We start from the raw sequence: 23,447 nt of genomic DNA, 5'->3' as shown, positions 1-23,447 counted from the left end.
TGCAACTCTCCAATCTGTCCAGGTCTTGTTGAATGGTAGCACAGCATTCTGGTGTGTCAGCACTCCTCCCAGCTGTAAGCAAGGGAGGATGCAAGAAACTCAAATATTTTGCACAATAGTGCGTATGTAAATGGATGAGTGCACAAACAAATCCGTATATGGACTGTTCGGCCCTAGAAATCACTGCTTTGCCCAAGTGTATCTTTGGCTGAGAAGTCAATAATGAGGCTAGAGGAAAGACATATTTTGAATTGGACTAACAGTTTTATCTGCATGTATTTCTCCTGTGATCATGGGGAATAGACAGTAGCTCAGCTTTAGCAGAATGCTCATCGAGGAAATCCGCAGCCTGCTGTGCTCCTCACTCAGCTGCTTCCTAAGCCTGTGACTTCGCATCTGCTGCCATCTAGAGCTTGAAGAGGGAAAATGTCTGACTGCTGTACCAGACCCAGGTTTTAGTTTAATAAAAAGCTTGGACTCTGGACATGGGTGAGTCAAGTCTTCCTTTCCTGCAGTGAGGCTTTTATTACTTGAGAGATGCAGAACTGCAGGTTTTGATCCAAGCCTGTCATCTACTGAAGAATGAAATAAGTTCCTTTTCCCTGACAAGTTAAGAAATAAAGAGATAATGAATTTGCTTGACATTACAGTCAGAAATTATGGCTATAACTTGTCCTTAGAACTAGAGCCCCACATTTTCTGTGTCAGATGTGACCACTGCTGCTTTTACATGCTTCCCCTCCATGCTTTGAGAGATGTAAAAAACACAAAGAAATGAAATGTTTTTCAGCATGTAATCCTCACACAAGATCCATTTTTTGTTGCATGACGATATGTCTGGGGCAAAGTTGTGTTTTTTTTTTTTTTTTTTTTTTTACCCTGAAGTTCTTGGCTGCCAAGATGAGGACAGTTGCCTTGCAACTAAGTTGAAACAAAGTCTGTGTTTACCTTTGCCCTGTTTCAGTGTTTCTGTGCAGCCTGTTGCATAAGATAAATACCTCCTTCTAGGATTTAGAGGATCTGGATACATGTTAGGTTCATTGAAGGGAAGGAGATGGCTTAAATAAGAATTTCAGCGCCCAAGAAGGGCTATGCTTCAACATGGGATTACTTGTGTTTACTATTTTTGGGGAAAAGAGTGAAACTAAGGCCTTCTATTAATAATTATTTACTAGTTTGCCCCAGGAAGGCCTGAGGCACCCCAAAGGGCCAGCAACACACGAGGGCAGCGCAGCCATCGCAGGAATAGGACAAGGGGACAGCTCGAGTGCCTCTCTGTTGGTGGTTTGTAACATCACCAAGCTGCACTTCTACTGAGGAGATGAGTTGAGCACAAAGCAGCAGCTGGCATAGTCCACGGGATAGGGCTCCACACCACAACGTGTGGAGCTTTGGGAAGCAGCTCCAGGTGCTCGCTCCCATCAGATTGCCAGAGGAGAGTGTTTTCTGCCATAGCCCCCGTGTTTCTACTGAAGGCCGAAGACATGTTAGAGAGAAAAAAGGCGTGGCAAAGTTGCGGCTGTTTCGCTGCTGATAACCCCAGTGTGCCTCCAAGTACGACACGGCTCGCTGCCATAACATAAAATGGCGGCTGCCAGCACCTAACATGGCGGCCGCGCAGCCTCGCGCATGACCCCGCAGATCCGGGCACCCCGCGCGGCACTCATAAAGCGCCGCCGCCGGCGCGGATCTTCTCCTTTCAGGTCGGGCTGTTCACGTGACGGTCACGCACGGGCCAATCGCCGCGCACCGTGGCCCCGCTGCCGCGCGCAGGGCCCGCCTCGCCTCGTTGTGGTGGAAGGCGCCATTGACAGAAGCCGGAGTCGCTGCCGCAGCCACCAGCTGCGCGGGAGCAGGGAGCAGGGCCCGCCGCCGCCATGGACTACGGGGAAGGTGAGAGCACACCCCCAGAGCAAGGGCAGGGCCCGGCCGCCGTCCCCGCTGCTGCCGCGGGGTCCGGCCGCGTCTCAAAATGGCAGCGGGCGCTTTGTTCCGCGCAGGACGGAACCCTACCACCACCCACCTCCTCGTCCTCCTCCTCGCCGCCCCTCCCGTGCCGGGGGAGCTGTGGCGGCGGCCGGCGGCGGGAGGGCTGCGCGGGACGAGGGCCTCCCGGGGCGCGGGCGGGCGGGGGCGGAGCGGGCGGGGGCGGCCCTCGGGGGGGCGAGCGGGCGGCGGGCGGGCGGCGGGCGGGGGCGCGGGCAGGGCAGGGCCGGGCCGGGCCGGGGGGAGCTCGGGGCGAGCTCCGTGAGGGGCCGTGTCAGGAGACCGGAGGTCCGACAGGAGAGAGAGCCGCTCCGCCGCGGCTCCCTGTCTCTCCCCTCCAGCTCTCGCTAAGCACTAAGTCATTCTCACTGACCCATCCTCTCCAGCTGAAGACAGAGATTGGAGATTCCCAGATACCCCCATGCATTGTGGTGTGAACATGCCCAGTGGGTCAGTCTCAGGTATGAGCTATAAATAAATCTAACCTGTAAAAAGCATTGGGGCTGAGCAGTCAGTATTTACAAAAGTAATAATAATAATAATAAAGGGTTATTAGAAATATGTGGCGCGGTATGACTGCAGATGTTGTGTTCTGGAAGAGGATAGCTGGCTTGATGTTCGTCTTGGGCATGTCAGCGTGGGCTCCTGCACGTTCCCAGTCAGAGATGAGGTGTTCAAGGAGAGGGGATGGGGGGATACAGACTTTCTTATGACTATGCTTTTTGCATAAGTCAGTAATCTGCTTTCTTATGGACTGCTGTATTTTATTCTCGCAACTTATGTTGAAAAGAAAAGGGTATTGATGAGGTTTAAGGATTGCAGAATCATTAAAGTTGGAAAAGATCACTAAGATCATCTTGTCCAACCATCAACTCATCATGTTGATGTTGGGGATGTTTCCCCCTTTTATACAGCTGTGGGGAAAAGCAGAAGCTAGATTTTCATTGTTTTGAACTTACTGTGCAAGTTTAGGAAGGAAAACAAAGTATATAAATAAATGTGATGGAGCAGAACTTAGCTTTTGTTTATGTGTTATCAAAGTATTGCATACGTACAGCTGAAAGGAATGCGCAGTTGTAAGATAAGTAAGGTTATGAGTTTAGTAAGACTCAAGTAATTTTGACGTTTCATGCCAGCATGCAAGCAAGTACCAAGAAGTTGTTAATGTGTTAATATAAAACCTTTGCCATAAACTGTACCTAAGCTTCATTTACAGATATCACCAAATAAATATATACTATTGGATCTCTTGATGCACTCGCTGGCTGTTATGTGGAGTAAACATGGATTACAGAAGCATCTTTGGTTGCAGTATGATTGTTTTTATGATGTACTCCTTGAGTCTTAGCTCTTTTGCCAATAATACTGTTTTTGAATTATCTATCTTCAAAATGAAATAAATAAATAATGAAAAGCTCTGGCCCTATTTTTTTTTTTTTTTTTAATTTCTGTATTGGTCCCTAATTAAATTTCCCTTAGCTATTTTGTAGAGAAGGTTCTTAATTGGCAGTTTTTAATATCTAATTCAAATGTTAACTGTAGTCAATAACCAGAATCTACTTTTCTGAGATCTGATGATAGTAGCATTAAAATGAACCTAGGCTCATCCTGTGAGAAGTAACGTGTATTTGTACAATTAGAATATTGCTTCAGTGCACCTCTGCTATACTCTTTCTTATGTTATAATTAAGCTGTACGTTACTTACAATAATTAAACAAGTTAAGTATGATGTATGGAGCTTTACAACATCTGACGTTAATGTTTGTGCATTGTATATACATTAGTAAGGAATGAATAAACCTTTGTTTTACCCTGATTCTGTACAGTAGGCTAAAGGCCTATTTTGCAGGGGGTCCAGTAGATGGCAACAGAGGATGAATGTTCAGTGCTTTCATCTTTGCCTGGGTCTTGGCTGAGTTCTTCCTGTTGGAAATTTGTAGCCGGTTGGAAGCATGCCTTTCATTGGATGGCTGTTGATGGCTGTGATTCTGCCATTGTCCCATGCTGATGGTTTGGTTGGAGACATGGATGATGTGAGCTGTCAAATAAATTTTATGACAATGTTAATATTTTGGTTTCTATAGCTATTGTTCTTGTAATCCGGAGGAGTAAATGACTTTTGCTCCAAATCTTAATATTCATATACATAGTGTCTTGGCTTACGTGGGACTTAATAATGCATTAAATCTCCTCTATCTAATGACAAGGTTGTGCTCTTAAAGTATTAAAAAACAAATAAGATGTCAATGGAAAAAATGCTGCTTACTGTTGTGAATCCTTAAGCTTGTAGTTACTGTGATTTACAAATGAAAAATATTATAGGCAAGTACATTTTATTTCAGATGTGTAATAGTTTTTGTTGTTTTAATGTTAAGTTTTACTGAAACTTTTCATTATTCATTACTACAAGAACTTTCTCCCTTCTTACATGCTCCATGTGGATTACGCTGTTGGAAACTATATCACTTCTTTGTGCTGTGAACATTTTCATTGTCCTCTAATCTTGTTTTCTTCTTTACAAGCATCTCTGTCTCCTAGAGTCATTTGTACCAATGGACCCTTATTCTTATCTACTACATGTTTGTCATCCTACTTCTCTTCCTGAGGAAAACTGATTTCTCTTTGCTGTATAATGAGACATCATCTTGCAGCAATTTTAAATCGTCCACTAGATTGGGTATTTTTTCATTTCTTTCCTTAAACTGAAGGAATACATGTAAATGGACATTTTAATTTGTAAACTAAACTTGCCTTTTAGTGACCCAATTTTTTTTTTTTTTTAAATCTTAGAGGTAATGTATTTTTCCCCCCACTCGTTTTAACTTTTCTCCCTTTTCCCCAAGAACCTTTAAATATAATTTGGAAATGACAAGTGGAATTGTTGTTTGCTCTTCTATTCCTGTACTTTAGCTCATCGTCTCATTCATCCAGCTGTATTTGTGCATGAAGCTGCTGATGCCAAAACCTGATGCATTCCTCCATCAAACTTTTTCAGATACTTTGTCGGTGACTTCATCAGTTCAGAGATTTACTCTTTATTTTTAAACTTTAGGAATGACTGTGAACCATTCCTTTTTCCTTCTTTTTCTCTTGGAAGTATTCATAGATATACAGATACAATAATTCTTCAAAGCTTTCCTTTCTAAACAGCTACTCTTTAAACTTAAATAGAACCCAAGTAAAAAACTTCAGAATTGTTTTCGGTATGAGACATTGTAATGCAATTCCCAATTGTGTTTTTTTCCCCCAGCATTTAAGTGCATGTTCTCTTAGCACATGAAATATCTTCCCATTTTGCTTGAATAGTTTACTCTGTGCATTTCTGCTGGTGATGATACCCGATGCTAACATGACAGTGATCAGGGAGCAGGCTGCAGGCTGAAAAAATTGTTCTGTGCGGATGTTTTTGTTTGCTTGCTGGCTTTAGTGAGCAGGAGAATCAAAAGTGGTGAGTGCAATGGGTGTGGTCAGGTTTGTGAACTCATAGACTATTTATCTTGAGACTGTAATAGTCAAAGCTGTACAAGTGATTCTTATTTGATTATGTGCAGATAATATTTACTGGCTTCTATATTTCCCCCTTTCACCTATTAGGATAAAGCCTATCTGGAGAACACAAAGTGAGGAAGAGCTCACTGCTTGAAAAAGCATTACACTTGTTATTTGTATGCAGTATCTTTGCCAAACTCTGGGCGCGAAGCATAAATGTTGTAAATCTTCTTTGGTTAAGTTTGCAGCTGGCAGAATGACCAAGTGAGGCCAGTGGTTGGAGCAATAGGTTCTGCTCAACAATCTGGAGCAGCTAATGATAAAGATGGAAGAAGATGGTAAAAGCACTTGTTCTTAGGCCAGGTCAAAGAGTTGTCTGCTTCCTGCCTTGCCCATGTCCTACATGTCACACTGTCCACTTGGGGATGTGAAAGGGGTAACACGAGTACTTCTTGGATATACTTATATGCCTTGCCTGATTGGTAGCTTAGAAACTTTCTGTTCCATGGAAATGCATGCAACTTTTCAGTAACATCTTGTCGAAGAGCAGCTCTGGGACTTAAATATCTGTTTTGTGAGAAAGCATCCAATTTGTGTTTTGTTCTTGGTTGTTTTTTTTTTGTTTTGTTTTTTTTTTGTTTGTTTGTTTTTTTCATTTGTTACCTCCAGTTTCTTGTAGTGGGAAGCTGTGCAGGTGGTCACTTCATGTCACATCTTTGTACTTCTTTCAACTCCCTGTTAAATCATACAGCGTAGGTAAAGGCAGTGCAGTAAGTCTGGGTGGGAGGAGTGTTGGATGCTTACATTGGAAGTGCTATTGGATACCTTAGTTTAACTTCTTATGCTTGAAGTTGATGTTGTGTGATGCGTGACTAGTGTTTTCAGCAGCTTTTTTTCCTACTTTGCTGTGTCTTTGTTGTAAGTTCCAAGTACGGGAATATTCAGTATGACAAATCTGCATTTCCTGGAGGCTGCTGAGGTTCTTTAAGAGCATCTGGGTAACAGTGTGATAATCAGATAAATACTACTTGTAGAGTTTTCTTTCTTAAGAGATGTAAGAGAGTAACTTGCAACATTGTTCTGATCTAAGGAGAAGTTATAAACAGGAAATATTGTATATACTAAATTCATTGCTACAGTTATTTCCATGAAATTGATTTGCACACGGAATTACTGTGTTTCTTTAAATGGAGAACGTTTCTTACTACTTCAGTTGAGCTTATTGCTCTATTGTGGGAAAGTCTGTCTTGGAGATTTTGAAATGTAGAAACTACTCTTGTTGCTGGGCAAATCTTTTTATGGTTATATTTCTATTCTTCCCGCGTTTGCTGACTGTCTTTCCTTGTGTTACCCTTTCTAAGAGGCTTGACTTGACAGGCTATTGCCAGGTGTTAATGTTGGTCAGCACTGGGAAACAGTTTGGGTCACTCAGATGCTGCTGAAGCGAAATAGCATATGCTGTGGGAGGACTGGATCACGCTTGTTATGCAGAGCTATGGCACTATCTTAGAGCTTTTACAGAGCACTTACAGTGCTGGGGAGAAACTTGGCTCTTTTGCCTGACTTCCTTACAAGATACAAAGATGTCATAAAGTGACATCAGTTCAGCTATAAAATACAACCATCTTTGTGGAGTTGGTCAGCTCCAACTCGGTGCTGGTTGTGGTGGGTTTTTGTTGGTGCTAGAATGGGTAAAATTCTTTGGACTGGAGCCTACATACAGTGTCTGCACAACAGCATGATATGCGTTGTGACCTTGAACTAGCACCTCTGTCAACATGTGTTTCTTGTGGTGTTGTATGGCCAGGTGTCTGAACTGTGTGTCATACTAGACAGCGGGAAGTGGTCATCATTCTGTGCTAACTTCTGATGTTTTCATCTAGCTTCTTCATTTTAGTTCTCTTAATTTAACTTGTGTCTGAACACCAGCTGATGGAACAATAATCCTGATCTACTGGGGAAAAAAGTGATCTCGATTTCAATTAAGAGGTGTTTGTACAATGACAAAGATGCACGGCTTCCCTCAGTATTGAAATTAACTCACAACTGAAAGTTTGGTATTTTGTTTGTAAGCACTGTGGCAAAAATTAAATGGTTTATTTAAGAGTATAAGCTAGACTACTAAGTAAGACTTCTTTCCTGCTTTCTTAATAAACATTTTTCTGCTCTTTTTTTAGACATGGACCGTGATTATGGGCATGGAGGCTATGGTGGCCCACGATCCATGGACTCTTACCTTAACCAGTCCTATGGGATGGAGAGTCATGGAGGTGGAGGCGGAGGAGGTGGTGGTGGTGGTAACAGGTAAAATGATCCTTCAGTTCTCCCAAGAATTGTTTAAATCCATTTTTAAGTTTAAATAATTCTGCTGTCTAACTTAAGTGTTCCTGAGGCATGTTGTTATGATTTTTTTTATGAACACTTTTGTTCTGAATCTTCGTATTTGTTAACTACTGGCAAATATTTAACTGTAAAAGCTAGATTGTAACAATCAACACTTTTGTGGAAATGTTTGACAGTGAAACAATGTATCTTTGAATGAAAATGGATTTTTTTATTTTTTTGTAATGGTTAGTAATTCGTAGCTGATTGGCCTGACATACTGTTTCTGACATAGCAGACTAGACCTAATTGGTTTAGTGCCTTAGACTGAATCTATCAACATTCCGTTTTCAAGGAACATTTAGGATATGTGCTCTTTGGTTTGAATGTGGCGTGCTCAAATGATCTTGGTATTGAATCTGAAAGTCATGTCCAGATTATTTCATTGGCAGGTACTGATTACACTCAAAATTGTGTGCTTGTTTTAGGCTGCTTTGTAAGATGGATTGGTCTAAAAATAAATTTTCTGATGCAGTGGTCTTAAAGTTGTGTATTTAACGCTAGGATATTATTCCTGTTGCTCTTTCAGATAAAAAACAAAAAACAAAACACCAAAAAAAAAAAAAAAAACAGTGAGAAGGAGCTGATTTGATTGAGGGGTCAGTATCATATTCAAAAAAGCATGCTTTCCAGAGTAGTGATTCTATCTCAGAGGAAATAACACGTGAAGAAAACTTTGATAATCTGATGGTTTTCTTGTGTGCGCCTTTGAATTCTTGTCCGACTCTAGCCAGCCTACACTATGATTCTTCTTTGTAGTCACTGCAGTGCCACTGGGCAAGGACAGAACTAAGTAGGTAGGCTGGAGAAATGTTGTGTCTTGCTGCATGGTCCCGTTAAACATTTTAGTTCAGTTTAATTTGTTTATTAGTGAGCATTAAGATTGACTTGAAAGTCTGAGCAGAGTATCAGGAATGAGCTGTACCTACCATACAGTAATCTGCATATGATTGATGTTGAATGACTTTGAACATGGAAATATCTCTTGCCATGTAACGTTTATATTGTGCATGGACTCTTTCTGTAGATAGTGTCATTTTCTGTGTAGTTCTGGGTCTTCTACAAGATGTTTTAAAATGAAGGTGTTCAGTTTCCTGTAGATCCAGGCACTGAGTCTGTTCTAGCTTGTATTTTAACAGTGAAGGGGTTGTCTATCCCAGCTCCTGCTGAATCACCTACTGTAACTCTGTAGGGATACTATGTGTTTCCCTTCCAACTGGTTACAAATACAGATAATATTCAGCCTGACTCTCTTCTAAAGTGAAACAAACTGTTAGTAAATAGCTAAAGATTTCAGCTCCTGGTTTCGTTACTGTGAAATTTCAAAGGCTGTATTTTTGCTCACTGTGCATGGATTGTGATAGACTTCAAAAATCCTGAGTTGCTAGACTTAATGGTCTGCAAACAAAAGATATATGTATGTTGAAGATGGTGAACCTTTAATGGGATACTGAATATTACAGGGAAGGAGATTTCTAAAAAGTATTAATATGAATGGAAGAGCACTTAATTTTTCTTTAAAATCAGAGTTCTGGGATGTTTAAGATTCACAACTGTACCACTTAAAAATAAATAAATAAATAAAATGTTCTTCTCTCAGTTGAGAGCTAAGCCACCTTTTAACTGCTGTTTAACTGTTAAACTATGAGGGCATGATTTTGAAGAAGGGAGAGTTTGACTGGCCTGTGAATGTCTGCAGGTGATTATTGTCATGAGACTAGGGCTGGGCTCTAATCATATTTTAGCAAATGTTGCCGAAAATTTTAACTAAGCAAAGTTCACGCATACTGAACTTTAGAATTCCTTGTAGCAAAAATGGCTCAGATAGCTTTCTATCTGGTCATAGTGTCATTTGCCCAGCCCTAATCAAGATTAAACAATAACACAACTGTACAGACCAGTATAGTAGTAAATTGATTTTAGTTGATAAATGTCAACTGATAACTTGTCTTTTGAAATGTATAACTTTAGTAAGCTTACTTTTTTTTCTCCTCACTGTGCAACTTTTCCAGGTTTGGACCTTATGAGTCTTACGACTCCGGGTCTTCTCTGGGTGGGCGAGATCTGTACAGATCTGGCTATGGTTATAATGAACCCGAACAAAGCCGCTTCGGAGGTAGTTATGGTGGTCGATTTGACAACTCCTACCGGAATAGCCTTGACTCTTTCGGAGGTAGAAACCAGGGCGGGTCTAGCTGGGAAGCACCTTACTCCCGTTCAAAATTGAGGCCTGGGTTTATGGAGGACAGAGGAAGAGAGAGTTACTCTTCCTACAGCAGTTTTTCTTCACCCCATATGAAGCCTGCACCTGTAGGCTCTCGGGGGAGAGGAACGCCTGCTTATCCTGAAAGTGGATTTGGAAGCAGAAACTATGATGCTTTTGGAGGACCATCAACAGGCAGAGGCCGAGGCCGAGGAGTAAGTACAGAATCTTTTCAGATTCTTTTCACTAGACACTCTTTTAAACCCTTTCAAGACCACTGCTATAAAATTGATACACTGTTCAATACAGTGTGTTGTGTTTTTGTTGTCTTTTTTTTTTTTTTGTCCAAGCAAACTATCATGGTTGATGATGTTGTTTACCCCCCTTGAAGCTGTCTTCAAGTAGAACGCAGTCTCTTTCTCTTTCGAAAGTAATGAGTAATAGAAGACTAGTTGATAAGGTTTATTAAATCTCTCCTTTTGTGTGAAAGGTGAAGATAAAAGTAATAGGTTTGGTCTAAAAGGGATTAAAAGGACTTGCATTTTTCCTTGTAAACACTAGCATCCTTCTTGCTGGTGGGGAAATCTTTGAATATTGTAAAAGTTTAATTCAAAGCCATTTGAAGTTTTGAGTAGGTTAAAGGTGCAATGTATATGCAAAAAATAAAACCCAGGTTGTGAATGCTAGAGTAGTTTTTGTTTTCTGTAAAGGTAAAAATCTTAGCTAAATCTTTAATATGTTCAACATGTGCTTGTATATTGAAAAATGCACATGACTTGTGTATTGAAGGAATGATGAGGAGGAAATTGTGAAGGTAGGTGGTTAGCTGTTACAGTGATTCTCATTTAAAATTGAAACATCATTAAAAGGGGCATCATCAACTTGAAATCAGTTCTTTCACAGACTTGAGATTGATTTTCAGATAATGTTGCTAGTCCTCCTAGTTGTGTGTGTTTTATTTTGCAGCTGTGTTGTAACTCTTTTTCAGTGACTTCTTTTCCAGTGTAGGATATAAAAAGTATGTCAGTATTAAACATACACAAATAGTGGATCACAGACAATTTGGAGCAGTAATGCTTAAAGTTAAATGAGTTAGAGGAAAAATTGGAGAGAATTCAGAAATCATCTTGACAGAAGTATGAACTTTAAGTTGATGGTGTCCCTTTACATTGGTTTTATAATCTCAATCCTGATATATATATTTTTAATTTCAAAGCATAAAGAGTTCAGTGAGCGCTTTTCTGTCTATGCCTCTAGACGCAACTTCACTTTTTAAATTCTTGTGTGCCATATTTCTTTGGGAAATGATTCTTTAATGTTAAACTTCACAACTTGTTTGTAGCTCAAAGTGTAGAGGAAGATTATTTGTTTATTTTTACTGTTTTTTTTTAAAGTACCTAATTGTGTGTTGGTTTTGTTTCAGAAGATTTACTTTGCTGCATTCTTGTATACTGTAGTTGTCGTATTCAAATTTTAGCTCAGGTTTGCACATGGCTACTAGCTAGCATGTAGCATGGTTTTAGAAATAGTCTGATCTTCTTATTTCTTTACTTGTCAAGCTGAAAGCACTTGATTCCTAAGCTTTGATGCCATCCTTTCAGAACTCGTTTGGATCTGAAAGTTTTGTGCAAAATTTTGACCAAGCAGCCTTATTTCTTCTTTGTTTTTGCTTTTTGAAATCTATCTTTGTGGGCCTCTGCATTGTCCTTTATTACATAAGAACTAAACTACTTACTATATTTAAAATGCATTGCACCTTTAATAGATACTGTTTTTTTAAAAAAAAAAAGTACTTGAAATCATTCAAGTGCCAACTTCATATCAAATTTATATACATGCAGCGTAAATGTACATGCTAGGTAGTTCTGTAAGTATCTCAACTAAATAAATTAACGTGGAGATCTTGTGCATGGACTTCTGATTAAGACAAGTAACCTGTTCTGGTACATTCACTTTGTGATTTAAAATCTGCTAATAAAATGGGCATACATTTTGTGGAAAGTATGTTTGAAGTTATTTTCATGTTAACGTAACTTCGCTAGTGTAGCAGTAATTTTCTTCTCACAGTGATGAGAATATTTCTGCTTATCCAATATACCCAACCAGTCAACGGGCTCCCTTCTGCCCTTTATTTATCAAATAGTTGAGCTAGTATTAAGAAAAATGTTGGCGCTTTGGGAAAAAATGGCTGCCTAATTTCTCCCTCTTCAGATTACTCAGAGAGGTTGTTTTTGTAAACAGATGTCCATAAATGTCTCTAGAGCATTTCACATATGGTAGAAAGGCTTAGTTTTTCAAATGAATTTTCATTCCTGTTGCTGGCATGGTTTTCGTACGAAGCACATCTTTTGAATTCACTGTCATGCATCATCCTGGAATGATTAATTAAAAGAGAGACTGAACTTCCTTCAAGTTTATCAGTGGACAACCTTTATTAAGTTTTCAGTCGCTGATCATTCGGCATAAAGAAGGTTTTTTGTTTTTTTTTTTTTTAAATGATTGTTTACTAAATGTAGGAAAAAATGACTTGGTTAGCTGTTTTTTCACAGAAGGACAAGTTTTCATGTAGAAAATCTGAAGAGGGAAGCAAAGATGCTAGGCTGAGACTGACAGGCATGTTCATCGTGTTGGACAACGGTTCTGAATAAGCAGAAACACAGTTTATATATATGTGTGTGTGTATTTTACTGGACAAACACCCACACAGCCTTTGCACAAACATTAAAATTGGAAGCTTAAATTTCCCCTGCATTTTGTTCCAGAATGCACGTTTTAGTTTACAGTTTAATTATAAACACTTGTGCCAAGTAATTGTTATATGTCTATTGATTTCATATACTAATACCTGCTTTTCACGAATTTCCAGCATATGGGAGACTTTGGAGGAATGCACAGACCTGGAATTGTTGTTGACTATCATAACAAACCCAGCCCTGCAGCAGTTGCTGCAAGAGGAATAAAAAGGAAAATGATGCCACAGCCATACAACAAACCTGGTGGGACATTTATCAAGAAACCCAAAATGACAAAACCTATTTTGAAGTTGACACAGAAAAAATCATCTAGTAAGTGATAAAGAGCCAGTGTTAAGTAAAAATTACTACTGCTTAATTACTAGCAATTATTTAGTTTTAATATTCAGGAAGAAGTCTTCATGTGCTGTTTTGTAACTGTTCTAGCTATTGAGAGGCTTAGTGCAGTTTGTTAAGACTTACACTGAAAGGTGCTCTGAGCAATGTAATGTAGCTGAAAACTAAAAAAGTGTATTTCAAGTAACAGAAAACTGATGCACACAACATAGGATGTATTTCAGTGATTTTTTTTTTTTTTTTTAGAAATCATTTTAACCTGTCTCAAAAAGTTATTATTTCTTCGTTTTTGGAATTAAATAGCAGTGATTGTTTCTAAAAGTATGGATTGTCTGTTCATGTGGATATCTGGTTTTATTTCTAGTGCTATTAAGATATGATAAATTGTAGATGTAGACTGTCTTAAATGTAGGATAATATTTTTTTTCCTGAATAACTTGGCTGCTTTAAAATTAATTGATAGTGATATTAAACAGCAGTTTTGTATTATTTATTTCTTTCTCATTTTATGCTTATAGATACAAAGTCATCTTTCCAGGATTCTACTGTAGAGGTAAGACTCTCAGAACTGGAAAATGTTTGATTAATTCAGAAGTTTGTATAATATACCTTAATACAGGTAATTATTAAGCTAGAGTCATTTAAGAACTAAGCTCTTAATTATGAAAGTTTTTGTAAACTTTTTTCCCATTTTATCTTAAACTATCTCAATTTGGTGGCATAAAATCTTACTGATTTTGAATGAAAGGTGTAACTTGTGCTATATCTTGTCAAAAGTGAGTTTTAAATGTATTTGTAGACTTACAGGCTATTCTTGTGATATAACTATGATGTGAACACTCCCCATATTGTTATGGGTAGTCAGCTTGATTTCACATATCTGTGACCTGCTTGGAGTTAGGAAATTTAAGTAGAAAATGATGGGAACTACTACAATGAGAGAGAATAGATCAGACGTGGGACATATTAAGGAGAGAAAGTAAATGGAAAGGAGGTCACTGTTAACAGATGGTCTCTGGTAATGTGCAAAGATTAGTTCCCACTTACAGGAAGATCAGTTGCAACAGTATACAAGAAATGTGATTATTAAGCTCAGGGTGTGTATCTTTTCTCAGTGTTGAGACTGAAACATCGTTTCCTTCTTGTTCTGGAGGTATTTATGTATTCTCAACAAAGTATTTGTAAGTTTGAGTTGGAAGTCAGAAGGCTTGTGTAGAAGGTGGTATTTTGCTTATGAAATAAATTCATATGTATATCAATGTACTAAAGATTAATGTGTAACTTGAGGTTACAAGTACTTGAGGTACATTAAGTCTATATGTAGTTACTCTGTACACTTTATCATATTTGATTAAAATGAAAAAGTAGCAGATTATTTGAATTAAAGTGACTTAAGCTGTTTTTTGGATTTAGAATGGCATCGCATCTTTTTCATGACTTTTGTGGTTTTAAATTAGGAAATTGAAGTGGATACAAGTGGTGCAGTTGTTATATATGAAGACTTTACAAGAGATGCTTATGATGTTGGGTATCAGACTTTTGGAGGTAAGTCAGTTGGCTTTGTCAGGTAAGGTTTTATAGATATCTTTTTGTATGTGACTGAGTGAATAGGTTTGGTGTGTATTTATGACTTCTAATGGTTACTGCACAACATGACTCATTGTTTTTAACAGATTTTATGCATTTAGACCATGGAGAAGAACAGGGTTTGTAATATCTAACCATTGCTTATTTTGTCTCTGCATTGTAATTCGCATTTTGGATCCTTTATCCAAATTTAGAAATTTTAAAAATTGCATACATTTTTCCACTGCTTAAAAATTGGTATAAGTACACTGAAGGAAAGTGGGAGCCTCACTGTGTGGTACCAGCTTGTATGTAGGCACAGGCTTCTATTTCCCCAGCTTGTAACAGTATGGGTGCTTGAGGAGTAGGATACTGGCTAGTTTACTCCACAGAATGTTGTACTGCTGCAGAAGCAGTACAACAAGTGATTCTTTGGATGCTTCTGGGATTGGTGGTAAGAGTAAGTAAAATTGAAATACTGAGGCCTGTGGGAAGTCTGGTTGTTGTTTGTTTTTGATTTGCCTTTTTTTTTTTTTTTTAAATGAACTTTTATGGTAATAAAAAGAACCCAACAATTTTGGATAGGAGTTTTTCTCATGTCTGGATCAGATCACTTTTTTCAATTCTGCTACAAAATGAAAAGATTTAGCATTCATCAGGAATAAAGGGTAAACTGTTAGTCATTAGAAATGTTTTCAATCTTAGTGACATTTCTAAGCCTGCAGAGCTTTTCACTAGTCTCCAGTTTTCTTATATTACCCTGCTGTGTCTTCCTTTCTGCTACTATTTGGATGCAGACAGATTATATTTTATGTATTATATGCACAGGAAGAACAAGCGATTCCTTTTTTTTTTAACTGCTCTGAAACAACTATCTGAATCATATTTTAATATTCTTACTGCATATAGGCGTTAGAAGTAGAAGTAAACATAAGTACACTTCTGCAGAAGATCTACGTCTGCAAACTTTAGTGTTGCTGAAACATGTTGTGGTCAATTGTCTGCACTCCTACGTATGTGCTAGATGATTGTTTAACAAAGCTTTTTTGCTGGTGCTTTTCTCTGTGCCCTTTTCTGCTTACTTGCTTGGGAAAGGCCTTTAATAACTAGGCACAACAGAATTGGATTTGATTTACTCTGAATTTTCTCTTGTGAGTGTAATCTAGAACTATTTGAAGTAGATGTTTTAATTTGTCTTCTGTAATGGAGGAAAAGAGAACTTCTATGGCATTTAAATAGGCCTTCAAACCATTTTGGTATAGGTCCTTTCTCTGCATTTTTCACTGTTCTTTGGGTGTTTGTGGCAGAAATGTGGAAGGCAAGTGCTTTCCCTGGAAAGATGGATTTTTTGGGAAGTACACGATGTTTTAAAATCCTTCTGTCTGTTAAGATTCCAAAGGAGAAGCTAAAAGTGAAGAGGAGGAAAAGCGGCGAATTGAGGCTAGAAGAGAGAAGCAAAGGCGTAGAAGGGAAAAAAACAGCGAGAAGTACGGTGATGGATACAGGTTTGTGTTGTAATTTGTCTTGTGTGCTTTGGTTTTCTTCTGCCTTATCCTTATTATGTAAGAATATGTCTTTGTTCCTGAAAGGAACTTTTGGACTATTTTTAAATGAAAAATAAATCCAACAAACAAACAGAAATAAACAGCACCCGAATCTCTTGATTTAGAAGACTGGATATTCAGCTCTGGGGCCCAAAGCATAAGAAAGAGACATAGGCCTGTTAGAGAGGGCCCAGAGGAGGTTCGCAAGGATGATCAGGTTAAAGGAGCTGGGGTCATTTAGTCTATAGAAGAGAAGTCTTTTGGGGGTGGGGAGAGACCTAATAGCAGCCTTATTGTACTTAAAGGGACCTATAGGAAACATGAGGGACTTTTTGCTCAGGGAGAGGACAAGGGGTAACAGTTTCTCTAATAGAGTGCATTTTGATTAGGAATTGGTGAAGAAATTCTTCATGATGAGGGTGCTAAGGCACTGGCATATGCTGCCCAGAGAAGCTGGGGATACTTCATCCCTGAGAAGTGTTTGTGGCCAGATTGGGTGGGACTTTGAGCAACTTGATTTAGTGGGAGTTGTGCCTGCCCATGGCAGGGTGGTTGGAACTAGGTGATATTTAAAGTCCCTTCCAACCCAAGATGTTTTATGATTCACTTGTCCCCTACTGTATCAGGAAGTATGTGAATTACTGACTTCTTCCTGACAAATGCATCACTGAACACTTGAGAACCAACTTAGAATGGTACTGTTTTTGAAGTATACATTTCAGTTAAACAAATTTATGTTAATGCTGACTTAAGCTGATACAAAACTGACCTCATTCAGTTTTGATATGTATAGTGAGCTGTTTTGTAGCAAAAATGTGTAGGTAGTTCTATAACTTATCTTAGTTTTGCTATAGTGAAGCGTGCTAATGACTTTAAAATGTCTAGCAGTTTTTCTCCTACATGGAAAGGTAATTAGTCTTAGAGTAGCTCTTTTTTATATTTGGGACTTGTAGTAGATATGCTTTTTAATGGTAAAATACTGGACTTTTTTTTTTTTCCATTTAGGCTTCTGCAAGGAATACTTTTCCTATTCTGTTTCAGATTAGTTTTGTGAGGCCTTCAATCTTTTGTGGGAAGGATGTTTCTTTAATATTATTTCTTGCCTTTCTCTTGCTAGAATGGCATTTACTTGCTCATTTTGCAAATTTCGAACATTTGAAGAAAAAGAAATTGAATCCCATCTGGAGAGTGCAGCTCACCAGGAAACACTGGATCATATTCAGAAGCAAACCAAATTTGACAAAGTAGTGATGGAGTTTCTTCATGTAAGAAAAGGGATTTTTTTTTTAACTTGCAAAATACTTTTACATTAGAGTGTAATTAGAATGTATTATTTAGTTTTCAAAATATGCTTAATTGATGTTATTGTTATTATATATAATTTAATATTATTCTGAGTAATATTTTAACCATAAGTTCCTACTGGAACATAAATACTCATATGTTAGTTGCATAACCGTTTTCTCTGGTTCTCTGTAGGAGTGTATGGTGAATAAATTCAAGAAGACAGCTATGCGTAAACAACAGACAAGTAACCAAACAGAAAATACTCAAGCTGTTGAAAAAGATATCATGGAAGGTGAGCAAATGCTCTTTATGTGGTAGCATGTATTGTGGATGTCAGGCTTGGAGAAACAAGGAAATAAACTATTAATCTCGGGGCTAAAACTAATTCAGCTGCTTTGTGAAAAATTGAGAGTTTCAAGGTTTATTTGTTGTATTAAAATGTGTGTTAAGAATATTGTTTATTGTAGATTTTAAAAACCAGGTGGTGTTTGAGAGAGTTCAAACTTCTGATTGTTGTAATGTTATCTTCCTCTATTTAGGCAGGTAAGTGTTCATGTTTTATAACCTCAGGCATCAAACATAATTGCCTGAGTCTTATAAATAGTTTGTGGAGAGAAGCAATTGGAGTATCCAGATGGAAATACGTCCTCTTTCAACGTTATCTTCAGTGAGCCTAGTTTTGATGCCTGAATTTCCATGAATATTCCCCTGTGGTTTAGTTTGATGTGTTTAACAATTGAAAGTTCTAACTTTCCTGATATAGAGTAGCTAATCCCTCTTCCAGTTGTCTGCAATGACACATTTCATGTTAATGACTTGTTATGTGTTCTTTGGCAGGGGTTACTGCTGATGACCATATGATGAAAGTTGAGACTGTTCACTGCAGTGCTTGCAGTGTGTATGTTCCTGCACTGCACAGTTCTGTTCAGCAGCACTTAAAGTCTCCTGATCACACAAAAGGAAAACAAGTAAGATACTGCATATTACTTAAAAAGAAGAAATAATAGTAATAGTAAAAATATAATCTTATAGTAGGTGAGCAGAGTAAGCCATTTCTAAACTGTGCTAGCATTATTTCTCTAAAAATCTGGAATGCCCTTTGTAAATGTCTCATGAAATAGCTGGCATTTGAACACCTACGGTTAATGAAAAGTTGGTGTACTTGATAGCTGTCAATAGTGAATTCTGAGAAGGTTACTAAGAATAACTAAGTTTTTATTTCAGGGGATTATATTTTTTTTTTTGCTGCCATGAGGTGTCAATCTTATTCAATTATAACTGTAAAACATAATACTTTTTTCCAGTAAGTTAACAGTACTGATGTCTTTTTTTGGATTGTCTATTCACCTTTTAATGTGAAAAAGGTGAGAGTAGTGTAGAATTAGCAGCAGTATGGATTTGTATCCTGTTACAGTTTGATATGCTTCTATTGTTGGTAGAGGAGTTAAAGAGTAGCATAAATAGAAAAATCATCTCAGTTGTCACAATAAGTTAGATTTCCAAACTAACACATTTCTTGAGCTTTTGTAATTATGAGCTGTATTAGGCTGTGATGGAGAAATATGTATGTTGTCTATAGGTGAGAACAGATAACTGGGAATAGACAGGTGCATGATTGTTTGTAGTTTGTTGTATAGGACTTAAACTGAATTAAGTTTGATAGCATTATTATGTAGTTTGGACTTAAATGCCAGGAGTAAGCATTTCATCTTCTACTACTTTCATGATTTACCTTCCAGAAACAGACCACAAATAGAAATTTGTGACAATTAGAACAGGTTTGTTATAGTTATTCACTGTAAAATCTGTTTTCTAGGCCTACAGAGAACAAATAAAAAGGGAGAGTGTTCTTACTGCTACCAGTATCTTGAATAATCCAATAGTCAAGGCACGATATGAGCTGTATGTGAAGGTAAGATGTGAATAAGAAAAATAAAATGCTGTCGTCTGTAATATTAGTGACATCACCGTTTCATCCATATAGATGGAATTTAACCTCAGTGCTCTGTCTCCTGTTTCTGCCATCTTGGTTGTTCACACATTGAATGTACTGTAGTGTATTTTTCCAGTTTCATATCGTTGCCTTAAATCATAGAATCATAGAGTCATTGAAAGGGACCTTCAAAGGTCAACTTGTCCAACTCCCCTGCCATGAACAGGGACGCACTGACCAGGTTACTCAGAGCCTGGTCCAGCCTGGCCTTGAATGTCTCCACAGAACACATAAATCAGAAAGGAAACAAGAACTCATCTTAAAGTGAAAACAACTATGCGTAGCCGAACAGCCCTCTCCGAGTTTTAATTCCATACTGTCTGTGTATCTAGCAAGCACATCAACCAAGGCTGCATGCACATCTGCAGAGGTGTTCCAGTTCTCAGTACCACCTGTCCCACACTGGTGGGAAGGAGCACCAAGATGCATCATGGGACCACAGGCTTTAACTTAATTTATTTGCAGAAAAAATGACCGCTTTCAGATTTACCAGTTACATTTTTGAGGTTGCGTTTATATACATCTGGTCAATATTTGATCAGTCATTTCTGTGAAGTCAAGTTTTAGGGAAATATTATCAGTATCTTTACACAATACTTACTGTAGAACACAAAACACTTTACAAATGAGTTAACCCTTGTCCAGAAGCAGACTCCTACATAGACTTTGTAGTAAAGTACTGTGTATGCTTCTTGTCTAATATTCCTCAGAATTTCTAGAATTCATGGAAGTTTACAGAAATAGTTGTGATAAAAAACTTTAAAAGGCTTGGCAGCCTGCACTGCAAATTCACAGCTTGAGAAATATAGGTGAATTTGTTTTGGCAAAAATGTTTTTTTCTTTTCTGTCCAGATATGTATCTTTTTGTAGTAACGCTGTTGGTTGTTTTTGCTAATTATGATTAATTGGCTTGTAACTTTCCTTGTGCCTAACCAATGGATTCTTTCAGAAAGAGCAGTTTTGCCTTGCAGAAATATGACAGGTGTGAGCCAATGCAGAATTTAACTCTAATCTAGAAAATCAAATTTAGTTATGCTCTGAGCAGTTGTAGATGATGAAATGCATGAATTGGTTTCAGACAACTTCTCTAGGAAGAAGAAAAGGTGACGACCAGCTAGCACGGTTTCAAATATTTGAATGTATTTCCAACCGTCTCTGCTGGTATTTTTTTTATGGTTTCATGTGTGTTGTTCCTTACAGCCCCCTAGTGGGGGATTGATGGGATGAGGGATGGAAACTTGCTGTTTGTCAGTAGATAAAGGCAAGATCACCTTCCTAAGGAGGGTGCTACCATTTTCAGAGTGCTTCATTGGTGTTCCTTGAACATTATACACACATACAGCTTCAAGTTATACAATTCCCTCTCATACTTATCTCCATGTATAAAGAACTGCCAATTGAAAGAGTCTGTTTGTCTTGGGGGGGACGGACAGGGGAGGAGCCTACCAAAACTACCACCAACAAAAATAAAAAAGCCCACCATTTCAGAAGGTTTTGTCTATCCTGCATATGCAGAGTAGAAAGAAAAAACTTGAAACAGGGAAGTCCTGTGAGACTGTTGAGTAGACTAGGTGCAACTCTGAAAGGCAGGTAATGAATTTGACAAATCCCTTTGACAAAAAGAGCAAAATTGCAAGTCAAGATCTTCTAATTATTATTTTTTTGTTAATGACTACTGATACAACTTAACCACCAAAGACGTTCTTTTTTTTCATATTACACTGTTGAGTTTCTCTATGCAAAATTGTAAATCCTGATGTAGCAAGTTGGTGGTGTCATTTTCACATCAGTCACTCTGTCAGCTATTCAAACATGAAAGGGCAAAGAAACTCCTAATATTTCATGTTACTCTTTATTATTGATTATTCGTTGTGTTTAAACATCTGAAAAGGGATTATTTTAATATTCAGATTTGATTGGAATTTTGGAGGAAAGAAAGCATTGGTTGGTCTTAAAAAGATTCAAAAATTTGAAAATGTAGTTTTAATTTACTGAGTGCTGAATTTTGTGTTTTTATATATTTATATATTTTTGGGATTTTTCTATGTACCACTTCAGTCACTGAAATGATAAACATTGTTTTAGTTTGTTTGGAACAAATATTTAAAGCGTTTTAAATTTTTTCATCCAGGGTGAAAATCCTTTTGAAATCAGTGATCAGGCTCAGGAGCAGCAGACAGAAGAAGACAAGGCTGAAGAGCCAGCTGAGGGCGAGGAAGAAGAGGAGGAAGAAGAGGAGGAAGAAACTGAAGAGCAAACTGACTTTACTTTAGACCACACTGAAGATAATTAAATGCAAGAAAATGAGAAAAAAATATATTGGGGGAGGGAGGGAGGGCAAAACAGCTTTTTATTTCTGCTCTAAAGTGGCTAAGACTTTTTAATAGTCTCAAATGAACGTTGTTAAGACTCCCCACCGTATGCATGCATTCCATTCTGTGGAGAACTTGTTCATATAATTCCTTTGTGTTTCTGATTTTGTTTAAAATGAAATTAAGATTATTTTAGTTGAGCTTTTTATAGCAAACTGACTGTTAAAGCTGATTAAACATTGTGTTGTATATTTTTTTAAGCTTCCTATTTTTTTGATGTGTGCATTGAAAGTTTGATATATAATAATTTTTGATCAAATCATTTGGAAGGATCGTCTGGGGGTAAATATTTTAAATGCTGTATGGCATAAGTTTGTTTACCTCAGTACAGAAAGAGTAATCTTCAAATATTGTGCTGTTGAGTGTGGCTGTTTTGGAACTGCATTGCACTCTGTATAATAGAATATGTGTTATAATATGCCTTGTAGCTTTTTGTGATAAAATGTACCAGTTTGTAGAAATAAAACATGTAAGAAACGTTACTGTTTGAAGTGTTTATAGTTAAGTATCTCAAGGATTTCCCCATGCAGGCTACCAAACAAGTTTTGAATCAATTCTTAATTGATACTATGATTATTTAGAAGTTAATTTTACTGTTTGATGTTAGTTTTTGTTTTTTTTTTTCTATGCATTCAGACTACACCTAGCATTTTCATCTAAATATGATAATATTAATAGAAATAACTGCATAATTTCTTGCAGCCATCATGGGGATTTTTTTCAAAATGTCATCATATATGCAGTTTGTGCTCCTTTCTTTTGGGGAACATTTGTGTTAAATTGTAACCATTGCTGCCTACATGTGACGAAGGCAGAGAGTGGGATTTGCTTGCTACTAGTTAGTATGGCTTGTTTGAAAGATGCCAAGCTTTCAGTTGGTTGAATAATATTTCTTGCTTAATATATTTTTATTTCAATTTTAAGCTTTTCAAAGCTTGAAATAACTAAGTACACCCTAGATCTCTTAAAAATTGTTCTCCTTTTTAAGATTAGCACAAGATCGCCATTTGCAATACTATTTAAGATATAATCTCTCTTCTGCCTTAGAAGATGGTCACTTGATTGCTTATCTTTGTGTTCTGTTTTAGATCCCTTGCTTTATGGGAAGATGACACTGATTCCTTCCTAGACTGTTTAGTAAGAACTGTTCTAGAAGCTGGCATGGGCTTTAGTATGGCAACTTTTTTTTTTTTTGTGATGGTTCAGAGAACTGAGATGCTGCCCAAATTTCTGCAAGTGTTTTTTTATTCTTGTAGTCATATTTGCTGTTACCTCAGGATACGCATTCTTGACTTAACATGTAATCTAAAACGTTTGATTTTCTATATATTGTCAATTCTATTTATAAAGCATATTAAATGATAGCCTAAATGGCTTTTTTTTTTTAAAAAAGGCAGCTGCTGATTATAGTGGATATAATTGCTTTTTTCTGTATATTTAGAAGGAACTTTTAATAATGCTCTGTGTCTCTTCTGTATCAAGTGTTTCACAACATTCAGTTAATTTCCTGCATGGTAATAAAGCATAGAAGTAAT

At 37.6% G+C, this 23,447-nt stretch overlaps 1 protein-coding gene across 2 annotated transcripts; it reads left to right on the top strand.

Moving 5' to 3' along the window:
• The first annotated feature begins 1,703 nt into the window (after positions 1–1,703).
• On the top strand, positions 1,704–22,394 carry ZNF326 (zinc finger protein 326). 2 transcript variants are annotated; one of them, XM_085232251.1, is made up of 13 exons: positions 1,704–1,893; positions 2,373–2,447; positions 7,654–7,780; positions 9,871–10,276; positions 12,928–13,126; positions 13,669–13,703; positions 14,608–14,695; positions 16,107–16,221; positions 17,378–17,525; positions 17,740–17,839; positions 18,385–18,515; positions 19,364–19,459; positions 21,672–22,394. In XM_085232251.1, exons 1-13 carry the CDS (start codon positions 1,878–1,880, stop codon positions 21,831–21,833), a joined length of 1,698 nt encoding a protein of 565 aa, XP_085088377.1. In that variant the 5' UTR covers positions 1,704–1,877; the 3' UTR covers positions 21,834–22,394. The 2 variants fall into 2 exon arrangements, with proteins under 2 accessions (XP_085088377.1, XP_085088378.1); XM_085232252.1 differs by lacking the exon at positions 2,373–2,447.
• The last annotated feature ends 1,053 nt before the right edge of the window (positions 22,395–23,447 follow it).

This window comes from Meleagris gallopavo, chromosome 10, assembly GCF_905368555.1.
Source record: "Meleagris gallopavo chromosome 10, MGAL_WU_HG_1.1, whole genome shotgun sequence".
Taxonomy (NCBI): Eukaryota; Metazoa; Chordata; class Aves; order Galliformes; family Phasianidae; genus Meleagris; species Meleagris gallopavo.
This window is presented reverse-complemented; position numbering and strand designations above follow the sequence as displayed.